The following is a 13188-nucleotide window of genomic DNA, read 5'->3' as shown; positions in this document are numbered from 1 at the left end:
AAACTTTTATTTCGATGGAGAAATAAGGCACTTTTGATCCAGTTTTTAACTACCTGTAAGAGATCATTCATAGAAAAAATCAACTATTTTCATTCATTTTTCAAGTGCCTGTAAGAGAGAAAGCAATAATTTAAGAGAGAAATAAGCAACTTTTGATTTAATTTTCAACTGTCGGTAAGAGATAATTCATGGAAAAAAGCAACTACTTTCATTTATTTTTCAACTGCCTGGATTAAATTAAAAAATTATTTATTATAGTAATAAGACATTTTCATTTATGTTTCTTCTTCCAATTTAATCACTTTAAAGAAATTATTTGATTTAATATTATTTTTTTAAAATAAATAGGACCTACGAGACTTTTTGGCGCCCAACAGCCCTGGAGGCAGTTTTTATTCAAAAAATGTATTGCTCCTTGCACCATTTAATCCAGAAATTATAAGAATAGATTTTATAAAGGAAATCCTTGCATAAAATCTCTAGCTTTAGGTGTTCATAGATTTTTTAAGAGATTTATTGGAAACAATTCTGGGATATTTCATGCATATTATAATTGCGCGTACTGTATGGCTCCTTCACCAAAATATCAAAAAAATAAATATGATCGCATTTATGCGATACACAAATGCGTACTGATTATAGACTTTTAAAAAAAAACATCCGTTTAATAATGTTAAAAATAAGAAACATTTTTGTTAAAATATCTAATTAGGTATTCAAGATTAATTGCCAACACCTTGGCTGACATTTTGACTTAACTGACATTGAAAAACCAAAAAGTCTGAGCTCAAGCGAGCCAAGATAAATAATAAACATAATATAAAATTGACTTATTGTTTAAACAAATGGATTTTGGGCTTAGTAAACACGTAAATGATCCACTTATCTTATGAAGACCAATAAAAATATTCCATTTGCTAACGTTGTCTCACCTCGTCAGTGTTAGAATTACCATGTGCCAAAGGGTGATAGAACATGCTCTAGTTTTCTTATTTGTTTGGTGTTTTATTGTGGGAAATGGTATGTACATTGAAAATATTAATTTTTATTTTTTTTTTTTTGAGTTAAAAAAAAGTAATTATAGTTTTTTGCAGTATCTACTTCAACTTAAAAATTTTCTAAAAAATGCTATAATAAGTGATGACAAGGTAAATTTTTTTTGAAGTTATTTAACAAAAAAATCCGCAAGCAAATTTGCTTTAAAAAATAAATATTTGTGCGATCCAATGTTTAACCATTTTATTTGTTTTAATTAATTTATTATATTAATAAGGCTCTTGATTAAAATCCTTGAACAATATCTGTCATACTAGCATGAACTATTTTGCGAAAGCTTAGTGCAATGGCAAAATATCTATACATCAATCGTATACATAAAAGAGATAACGTTCCTAAGAAAAACAAACCAATAAACTAGATAATAATTTTAATATTATTATTACAGGGAAATCTGCTTATATTCTGGCCTTGAAAATGGTATAACAATTGCCTATGCCATAGGGTTAATTCATAATTTTAGTTAAGCGACGCAACGCAATATCGCACTCAATTTTTTCCAGTTTCCAAAAAACAATCCAACATTTGTCACCTCTACCACACCTTAATTGTAATAACCTAATTAAATCATGACACTTTATTACGGACAGCTTGACAATCTTAATTCCGCATACTAGCGCAAATTTTGTTGTTCACTTGCAAATTTTTAGAAAAACGTCAGATATTTAAGATAAAATGATGCATTTATTTACTTACCTACTTATGGAAAAATCACGATTTCAGCAAGTAGCCTAAAATGCGAAATCTGCCGGGGATACCAATGTTTCAGATCCAGAATTCCTACAGAAAAATGCTCAAACAACTACCCTTCGCTACCAGTCAATTTTCCAATAAACCCTGTCAAAGTCAAAGGAAAATACGAATACGGATGCCTTAGTTTGAAGTACTTTCAAGGTCTGAAATGGCATTTGATACGACTCTTCATTAAACATGCTTTTTTACAGACAATTCAACCTATCGTATCCGACAATGCTTGCCAGTAGTAACAGGAGACTGTATCTGCAAACAATTTAAGAACACTCTACATATTGAACAATGTACCTTTCAAAATCGAAAAATTACCCGAAGACGTGGCAGTAGTGAAGAAATAAATGATAAATTTTGTGAAGTACAAAGCAGATGGTCTAATAGTGATGAAACAGATAGTGACGAAGAGGATGAGCGAGAAGAAGATGAAGATGAAGAATCCGAAGAAGATAGCGATATGCTTGACGATATTATTGAGGATTTGCTTGATAAACCTAATAATAATTATAATATTAAATCCACCACCACTAAGGTATAAGTTCCTAGTAGTTTTTTTAATTAAACTGTATAAGAATAATTGTAGGTGGCTTTAGAAGCTTCAAAGACGACTTCAACATTTTTATTGCCACTAGGAAATAGCAAAGTAAGTTCATATTATGTAGTGAATTAGGAAAATGATTTTAAACAATATTACAGGAACCAACCACAACTAGCAAGCATGTTCCTTTCATCATTATACCACCTTCAACAACTACCTCTACTCCAGTAAGTTTTTTTTTCAATTTTTATGCTTCTCATAAAAGTAATGCTCAAACTTTATAGGTAAGCCTTAGCTCTTCAACTGTAAGAGCCAGTAAGTCTACTAAAGGAATCGAATCAACAGCAAAGGACCATATTTCAATCACATCAACGAGAAGACCATTTGTAGACTCATCAACGAAAACTCCAAATTTAATGACTTCTCAAAAAGGAGTAGAATCTACAATAAAAAACTATATATCTACTATATCAACGACAAAACCTCTTATAAGCTCACCAACAAAAATTCCCAATTTTGTAAATTCACAAATTCCCAATAATTTTCTAACAGCACAAGCTAGTAAACCAAGTAATGGAATCACTGTAGTAGCATCAACCACAAAGAGAACTACCCCAAAAACACAGGCCTCTAGCATCATCATCTCACTGTCTTCTAATTCAATAGAACAAGCAACAAATATCACCAAAGAAGAATTAAATATAATACCTACAATCACTAAAAATGACAAAGAAACAACAACGTCAACACTTGTCTCTACCAACCTACATACTCAATCTACAACTGCTCATGATACTGATGTATTATCTTCAAGTTCAAAATATTCTTATGCAACTACAAATTCAAAAGATGATTTAACCCCTACTACCACCATAGGCTCGTTTGTCCTTAATAGTTCTATTGCAGTTACCACAGAAACATCTGTGGTTGAGAATCTAGATGAATCCTCTCTGATCCCATCAGTATCTACAGCTAACAGTAAACCAATAGCATCAATACCAGAAAGCTCAAGCGTAGATAACGAAAATTCCAATAATACAACAGTGGCATCAATGGAGAACTCAATCACTACAGCAGTAGGTGCCACTGTAAATAATATGACCTCAATAGATATAGATGGAGCATTAACAAATCCGTCATCTGAAAAGTCCTATAGTGCTATAACCAGTTCCGATACAAAGACCAGCTCTACTTCATCATTTATTGAAAATAAAAGCACAACAATGAGTTTAATAGGAAATTCAAATAGTACAGTAATAAACGCTAATTTTTCCTTAATGCCCTCAATGGACATAGATGAGACGGTAGCAACTTCATTACCTGAAAAATCTAATAATGCCAGTGATACGACGAATGCATCTTCTGATAATACCACCATATTTGACGATCAGATTACATCAATGTCTTTAATCCATAGCCCAAATAGCACAACAGATAACATGATAGATGATAACTCCCGTAGTACTGCTCCATCTACCGTTAATAAAAATACAGCAACGTCATCAATGAAGGAGTTGGATAATACAACTGTAAATAAAGATGAAGCAATAACAAAATCAACATCTGGAAATGACAGTAATGGCCTAACTAGTACCAATAGAGTAACTATATCTTCTTACCTCTTTAGTTCTACCGATGCTGAAAAGTTATCACTCTCATCAATGAAGGAGCCAAATAGTACAACAGTCGTACCTATCACTACTTCTAATATTTCAACAATTTCTCGAAATGAAGTCAAAACAGAATCACCTTTTGAAAATGTTAATGTTAGTTCTATTATATCCACTAATGTACCAACGTCATCAACGGATAATATAGTTACTACTCCTATACCAATTGATAGTACAAATATACAAATGTCACCAATGGACCAAAATAGTACGACACCGTATTCACTCTTGGACGAAAATTCTTTCAACCTGAATACTCGGACTACAGTTTTTGAAGATCAAGCGGCAATTGATTTTTCATTTGTAAACAGTGCTACCCTCAACACCAATATAGTAAATCCATCAGGTTCTACTGAATCAACAAATGATAAAAGTTTCCAAATGTCCTCAATGGAGATACTGAATTTCACGACAGATGATTCTCTTATGGATATAAATATTCGTACTACAATTGGAAATGAAGCAAGAACAGATGAAAACTTGAGTAGCACTGCTTCCAGCAATGACGTGTTGAATGAATCTTCTGACCTGCTTAGTTCTACTTTATCTACCAATACATCAACAGAAAACCCAATTACCATAACAACGAATTCAGTGGTAAATTCTACTATAATTTCTGGAGATAAGATAGTAATAGATTCTTCATTTGAAAATGTGAGTAATAGTGTTACCACCATAAAAGATGAGACTTCTCACCTGTTTAGTTCCACCTTATCTACTGATGATAAAAGTACACAAACCTCTTCAATGGACAATATAAATAGCACACCAATGAATTTTGTAGTGAAAGATAATTCCTCCAGTTTGCATGGCTCTACAACAATTCTTGCAGATGAAAGTTTAGCAGAGTCTTCGTCTGGATATCTCAATAGTATTGACCCTAGTACTAATATGATCGATGAGTCACACCTGTTAAGTTCTTTAGGTTCTACCAGTGCTCAAAATACTCAATCGTCATCAAAAGAGAATCCATCAATAACAGGACCAGTCGTAAACACTAATGTTTCAACTATTGATCATTCAACAGTATCTACCACCACTGCTGAAAATGGAACAACAATCAGTTCAGTCTTCGATAAAAATTCCACCAGCATGTACACAGTTCCTATAGATACATTCGCATCAGATTTGTTGTCTGATGTTGAATCTTCTTATCCATTTAATTCTATAGTTTCTACTGACACCAACAATACAATGGAAGATCTAAATAATGCAGCAACAGTAGAATTAGACATAAACACGAATGTTTCTAATATGAATCATGTAAGTACAACTTTAGGTGTTTCCTACGATGCTGATGTCAGTACTAATAATGAAGAATCTTCTGATAAAAGTAATTCTTTTCCATCTACTATAACTGGAATTACACCAATAGCAACAATAGAGGATCCAAACACAGTTGGAACAACAGTAGGATCAGTAATGGATGTAAGTTCTTCCAACAATGATAATTTTACTACAATTGTGACTGTAGCAATAAATACCAATATGGCAGATGAACCTTCTTACCAGAGTTCTACTGGGACTACATCATCATTAGAAGATCTGAATGATACAGCAACACTTGCGTTAGTTATGGACACAATTGTTTTAAATACGAGTCATTTAACTACAATTTTAACAGATTCGTCATCTGAAGTTTTCTACGATGAAGCTGCTAATACTGGTATAATAGAATCTTCTGATATAAGTAGTTATTTTTCACCTACTATCACTGAAATCAGACCAACGGCATCAGAAGACGGTTTAAATGATAAAACAGTGGGATCAACCGTGGATACGAGTTATGCCAGCATGGAATTTTCTTATGTAGCATCAAATACCAATACGGCAGATAAATCTCCTTACCAGATTTCTACTGATTCAACTACAAATACAAAAACATCATCATCATCAATAAAAGATCTAAATGAGACAGCAACAGTTGGATTAGTCATGGACACGAATGTTTTAAATGCGAGTCATTCAATCACAATTTCAGCAGATGACCCAACAGATGTGTCATCTGGAGTCTTTTACGATATTACTGCCAGTACTGATATATTAGAATCTTCTAACCCAACTAAATCTACTGAATCGTCTTTGACTAAGACTACACCAGCAGCATCAATAGAGAATCCAAACACAGTTGGTACGACAGTAGGATCAGCCACGGATCCAAGTTTTTCTAGCAATAATGATTTCACTATAATTGCTAATGTAGCCACAAATACCAATAGAGTAGATGAACCTTCTTATAAGAGTTCTACTGCATCTACTAATGATGGTAAAAATACTCCAACATCATCATTAGTGGAAGATCTAAATGAGACAGCAACAGTTGGGTTAGTCGTGGACACAATTTTTTCTAATACGAGTCATTTAATTACAATTTTAGAAAACGATGCTGTAGATTCACCATCTGGAATTCTCTACGATGATGCTGCTAGTACTGATATATTAGAATCTTCTAACTCAACCAAATCTACTACTGTATCGACTCTTACTAAAACTACACCAGTAGCACTAATAGAGGATACCAATACAGTTGGTGCAACAGAAGGTTCAGTCAAGGATCCAAGTGCTTTTAGCAATAACAATTTAATTACAATTAGTAATGTAGTAGCAAATATGGTAGATGAGTCCTCTTATCAGAGTTCCACTGTGTTTGCTGATTATAGTAAGAATACACTAACATTATCATCAGTGGAAGATCTAAATGAGATAGCAACAGTTGGGTTAGTCGTGGACACAAATGTTTCAAATACGAGTGATTTAACTACAATTTTAGGAGATGACGCTACAGATTCGTCATATGGTGTATTCTATAATAGCACTAATATAGCAGAATCTTCTAATGCTACTGTATCGATTTTCACTAAAACTACACCAGCAGCATCAATAGAGAATACACCAGTAGAATCAGTCATGAATACGAATTCTTCAAGCATTAATAAATCCACTACAATTGCTAATGTAGCAGCAGATACCAGTATGACAGGTGAATCATCTTATCAAAGTTCTACTACGTTTACTGATTATAGTAAAAATACAATAACATCATCATCAATTAAAGATATAAATGATACAGCTACAGTTGGATTAGATGTGGATTCGAATTTTTCGAGTACAACTCATTTAACTACCATTATAGGAGATGTCGCTATAGATTCATCATCTGGAGTTTTCTCTGATGCTACTGTCAATACTGATATAGAAGAATCTTCTAACTCAACTACAACAACATCAATAAAGGATCCAAACACTGTTGCTATAACAGTAGGATCAGTCATGGATTCTTCAAGTCTTAATAACTCCGCTACAATTGCTAATGAAGCAGTAAATATCAATATGACAGAAGAATATTTTTATCAGAATTCTACTGCAACTACTAATTATAGTGAAGGTACACTAACATCATTATCAATGGAAGATCTAAATGAGATAGAAACAGTTGGGCTAGTCGTGAACATGAATGTTTGTAACACGAGTCATTCAACTACAATTTCAGGATATGACGCAACAGATTCTTCATCTGAAGTCGTCTACGGTACTGTTGCTGATACGGATATACTAACATCTTCTGACCCAACCAGATCTACTGCAGGGTCTCTGATTGAAACTACACCAGTAGGTGCAGTGACGCATGCAAATTCTGCCAGCAATAATAATTCCACTACAGCTGCTAATGTAGCAACAAATACCAATCTAGCAGGTGAACCTTTTTATCAGAATGCCACTGCGTCTACTGATTATAGTAAAAATACACCAACACCATTATCGATGGAAGATCTAAATGACACAGCAATAGTTGGGTTAGATATGAACACGAATGTTTCTAATATGAGTCATTCAGACTCAAGAGATTTCTCATCTGAAGTTTTTTATGATGCTGCTACTAGTACTGATATAGCAGAATCTTTTGATACAAGTAATTCTTTTGCCTCTACTATTATTGAAATTACACCACCGACATTAGTAGAAGGGGTTAATGGTACAACAATGGGATCAACCAAAGATTCAAGTTTTGATAGCACAGTAATTTCTTATGAAGCATCAAAGACCAATATGGCAGATGAATTTGCTCACCACAGTTCTACTGATGATAGTAAAAATACACCAACATCATCATCAATAGCAAATTTAAATGAGGCAGAAACAGTTGGATTTGTCACGGACATAAATAATTCAAATACGATATTAAGCGACGATGCAACAGATTCGTTATTTGGAGTTCCCTATGATGCTACTGCCAGTACTGATGCAATAGAATCTTCTAACCCAACTAAATTTACTGCATCATATCTTAGTAAAACTACACCAATAGAGGATACTAAAATAGTTACAAGTTCTCCCAGTTATAATAATTCTACTATAATTGCTACTGTGGGAGCAAATACCAATATGATGGATGAATCTTCTTATCAGAGTTCTACTGATGATAGTAAAAATATACCAATGAAAGATCTAAATAATTCAGCAATAGTTGAATTAGCGATGGACCCGGATGAATCGAGTCATTCTACTACAATTTTAGGAGATGACACAGCAAATTCATCAATGGAAATTATCTATGTTGTTGCTGCTAGTACCGGTATAGTAGAATCCTTTGATCCAACCGAATCTACTGAACCAACTTTCACTAAAACTACACCAGCAGCAGCAGAAGCAGTCTTGAATGCAAATTCTTCTAGAAATAATAATTCCAATACAATAGCAGAAAGTACCAATATGACAGGCATATCTTATAGTTCTACAGTATTTACTGATTATGCTGAGAATACATCCACGGCATCAGTAGTGGCCTCAAATACCATCACTGTAGATTTAACCATAGATTCTAATCATTCCTTTTTAATTAATTCAACTGCAATTGCAGGAAATAAATCAAATGAAAATACCCTTATTACTATACTTAATACCGGTGATACAAACTATTCATCTATTATCACCAGTACTGTTAAAACTTCGCCAATATCATTAACAAAAGAACCAAATACTACAGTTGCCAACACATTCTTGCAAGTAAATTATAGCTCTTCAACTACTACAGGACAAATACCAATAAATTCTTCATATGAATATGAAATGGACAGTGCTCTTATCACACCAACTGTGGGTAATGATGCCAAGAACTCATCAGAAGGTGATTTAAGTAATTCATTTGAATCTTTTAATATAACCACACCAACAGTGATGGATGCAACAGTGAAATCAACAACTAAGTCATCGATAATTTCAATACTGGATCCTCCGCCAGCTCATGAATCATCAAATTCAAAAAATGAGGTAAACGAAGCTGATTTTGTGGTAACCCCTTTTAGTGCTGAAAACCCTTTTTTTTATAGCGTTTTCTTAATAATCCTTTTGTGTTTTTTTCGTGATTTATATTATGGTTCTCCGATCACGTAAAAAGAGGATCCGACGTAGTTTGCTTGACATTGAGCATCAGTATTATAAATCTGTAACCTAGAGTCAAGCTAATAAAATATATATGTAAGTTGTATGGTTGTTTTATTTAGGGTAAATTAATATTTTTACGTTCAACAAGAATCAGGTTAATATACGCAATGATAAGGAGACTATTGATTTTGTAAAGATTTCTGTAACCTAGGTGTCATTTTCCTATTATAAATGGTGAAAGTAGGTATTTCCACACCAAAAGGGGGCGTTAAAACCCAATTTTCCACTAATCAATATCGAAAGCTTTTTGCGATTTTAACGAGATGTGGCTGGTTAAAGTACGGCCGTGGTGTAATTATATTCAATTACACCAATTCGCAGTTTATTATCCTATAAAGGAAATAAAGTGACCTATTGTCGAGATAACAGTGCGGTAGGACAACTGTGCAAATTAATTTGTAATGAGCGTTAGGAAATTGTCAATGGTTATCTTAGGGATAACTCAAGCAGCACAGGATAGTTAAATAAACGTTCATTTTTGGTTGAACTTGAACTGTAAATATCGGATAAAATGTCCGCGTGATATAAGTTGAGGAATTTACGTTATTCATGTAGGAAGGTTTATTTCATGTTAATAATATAAAATTAATATGTCGTTAAACGTTTAAGTATGGTATTATGTATATTATTAAAAGACGTTTAATAAATGGAATAAGCTTCTAAACAAATATACTTACCATCAATAAACCGTTAAATTTTTGGTTATAGAAAACAAGTATAAAACCTTTATTTTAATCGTTAAATAGTTGTTGATATGGAATTTATAATAAAGCTATCTATTTAAACTTAAATAGTTTATCGTAAATATTTTTTAATAAAAAATGTACACCACTGGATTTTTTTTAAATAAATTAAATTTTTTTTAATTCCTTGTTTAATTTTGAGCTAATTTGTATTTATTTTCAAATGGCGAAATTTTCTCCTATTTATAAACAGAATCTTATCAATAATTTTCTTAAAAAGCATTTTTCTCTGGTAATTTTTTTTTTTTTTTTAAACTGTTTTTCGTTAACCCTACCCTTACCCCCCCATCCACCCTACACAACTTACCAGTAAGAAATTATTTTCAAAAATCATTGTTTTCCAAAATAATAGGCGTCAATAACAGCTGATTTCGTCAATATTATCTAGTCTAATAACACAGTTTGTTTATTTGAATTTGATGTAATTATATATATGTATATTAATAATTATTTAATACAAAAACTAACAGTGCTATTAGATTGGATATTATGGATGAAAAATAGTGATTTTTGATAGAAATGTCTTACTGGTAAGTTGTGTGGGGTGGGTGGGGGGGCAAGGGTAATGTTTATAAAAAACATGGTTTATGCAGTAAATATATATTCAATATTTAATTTAATAACACTGTTTATTTAAATTTGATATAATTTTGTATATAAATATTTAGTATAAATAGCGTTATTAGATTCGATAATATAAACGAAAAACAGTGATTTTTCAGAAGAATTTCATTAAATATTTAATTTGTAGTAATCAAGTTAAAAAACTAGATATGTCAATTTTTTTAATTGCTAAAATTTTCTCTAATTTGTAAATAGAATCGTATATTATATACGTATATTCTCATATATAATATTCTTAAAAAGCATTTCTCTGTTTTTCATTAACTATAAAAAAAATACTGGTTTTCATTAACTCTCCCTTACCCCCCCACCCACCCCACACAACTTACCAGTAAGAAATTCTTTTAAAAAAATCACTGTTTTCTATAATAATACGCATGAATAATAGCTGGTTTCGTCATTAAAATCTAATCTAATAACACAGTTTGTTTATTTAAATTTGATATAATTATATATGAGTATATTAATAAATATTTAATACAAAAACAGTGTTACTAGATTAGAAATTATGGACAAAAAATAGTCATTTTTCAAAGAAATTTTTTACAGGGCAAATGTGTGGGGTGGGTGGGGGGGCAAGGGTGGTGTTTATAAAAAACAATGTTTGCAGTAAATTTATATTCAATATTTAATTTAATAACACTGTTTATTTAAATTTGATATAATTTTATACGAGGGCGGGTCAATAAGTCCGTGACCTTTTGAATTTCCCGCCCTTTAATGGAAATGGCAACTCTGCTGCTGTCAACAGAGAACTGTCAGTTGATGCCGGTCAAAATTTGAACAAGCTGCGTCATTTAGTTTGTGTTTGAGAGCTGTTGATAGCAGACTACCACTCGTTTTGAGAAGAAAATGGAAAAAAGTGAATTTCGTGTGCTCATTAAGCATTATTTTTTATGGAAAAAAACCATCACTCAAACCAAGGCTAAGCTTGATAAATATTATGGGGTCTCTGCACCATCCATTTCCATAGTAAAGAAGTGGTTTACTGAATTTCGATGTGGCCGTACAAGCACGGAAGATGCCGAACGTTCTGGACGCCCAGTCGAGGTCTCTACATCCAAAACAATCGAAAAAATTCACGATATGGTTTTAGCCGATTGGAAATTGAAACTGAGAGAGATTGTGGAAGCCATAGGCATCTCACATGGTTCAGTAGTTTCAATTTTGAATGATCATTTGGGTATGAGAAAGCTTTCCGCAAGATGGGTGCCGCGTTTGCTCACAATCGACCAGAAACGCAACCGTGTGACAATTTCCCAGGAGTGTTTGGCGTTATTCAACCGCAATATGGACGAATTTTGTGTGCCAACATTTTCTCCCATTTGTAAATAGAATCGTATATTATATACGTATATTCTCATCTAAAGTATTTTGAAAATGGATTTTTCTTTGGCAGTTATTTTTTGGAAAAAAAACTGTTTTTCATTAACCCTACCCTTATCCCCCCACCCACCCCACACAACTTACCAGTAAGAAATTGTTTTCAAAAATCATTGTTTTCCAAAATAATACGCATGAATAATAGCTAATTTCGTCATTTAAATCTAATCTAATAACACAGTTTGTTTATTTAAATTTGAAATAATTATATATATGTATATTAATAAATATTTAATACAAAAACAGTGTTATAAGATTAGATATTATGGATGAAAAATAGTGATTTTTCAAAAAATTTCTTACTAAGTAAACGTGTGGGGTGGGTGGGGGGTTAAAGGTAATGCTGATAAAAAATAATGTTTTTGCATGTCATATTTAATTTAATTACCCTATTTATTTTTCTTGTAACATTTTAGACCGATAGACCATTACCATGGCTAAAAAATTATTACCATGGCCGTTTTCCATATACGGCTAATATACCAGTCAGCCATCAGAAGTTAATATTAACTGGTTATATTGATAATAGTTTGCCGATAATTGGAAGCCATAATTTAGGTTGTTCAATTTAAAATGAAAATGTTCAGACTGAGATGATTGTTCGGAAAAAAAAATTTATATAGATCAGGATGAAAATTATAAACCAGTTTTAGTACCCTCCGAAAAATTACTTTTGCATTAGAACCTTATAATATATTATTATAAACAAGTTGCTTGGCACAAAACAAGATTATTGAAAGAATCATTAAATCCGCTTGTCATAATTAAAAAGACGAATAATTCATTGCGTATTTAATTGCATCCGAAAGCACTTATTAAAACAATTTTTTTAAACCCCCTTATAAGGTGTATTATTAATCATAATTAAAACCGCGTATCTTGTGAAATTTCTTCATTTTTGTCGCATATCAATTAATTTTCCATGAAAAATTAAAAGTCTCCCATGTAGATAAAACTTACGCAACACCCGTGTTTAAACATAAAC

General features: G+C 32.2%; 1 protein-coding gene across 2 annotated transcripts; it reads left to right on the top strand.

The window, feature by feature from the left end:
• Positions 1 to 906: 906 nt before the first annotated feature.
• LOC126748729 (serine-rich adhesin for platelets-like) lies at positions 907 to 9494 on the top strand. 2 transcript variants are annotated; one of them, XM_050458132.1, is made up of 7 exons: positions 907 to 1020; positions 1780 to 1950; positions 2001 to 2335; positions 2387 to 2446; positions 2500 to 2568; positions 2626 to 2697; positions 2749 to 9494. In XM_050458132.1, exons 1-7 carry the CDS (start codon positions 954 to 956, stop codon positions 9400 to 9402), a joined length of 7428 nt encoding a protein of 2475 aa, XP_050314089.1. In that variant the 5' UTR covers positions 907 to 953; the 3' UTR covers positions 9403 to 9494. The 2 variants fall into 2 exon arrangements, with proteins under 2 accessions (XP_050314089.1, XP_050314088.1); XM_050458131.1 differs by having other exon boundaries at positions 2626 to 9494.
• The last annotated feature ends 3694 nt before the right edge of the window (positions 9495 to 13188 follow it).

The sequence above is a fragment of the Anthonomus grandis genome, chromosome 22, assembly GCF_022605725.1.
Source record: "Anthonomus grandis grandis chromosome 22, icAntGran1.3, whole genome shotgun sequence".
In the NCBI taxonomy this organism is placed as follows: Eukaryota; Metazoa; Arthropoda; class Insecta; order Coleoptera; family Curculionidae; genus Anthonomus; species Anthonomus grandis.
This window is presented reverse-complemented; position numbering and strand designations above follow the sequence as displayed.

Coding starts and splice junctions, on each gene's coding strand:
- LOC126748729 (XM_050458131.1), top strand. CDS start 954: ATGTGCCAAAGGGTGATAGAACATGCTCTAGTTTTCTTATTTGTTTGG. Junction 1,021..1,779: donor GTGTTTTATTGTGGGAAATG/GTATGTACATTG, acceptor TCACGATTTCAG/CAAGTAGCCTAAAATGCGAA. Junction 1,951..2,000: donor TAGTTTGAAGTACTTTCAAG/GTCTGAAATGGC, acceptor GCTTTTTTACAG/ACAATTCAACCTATCGTATC.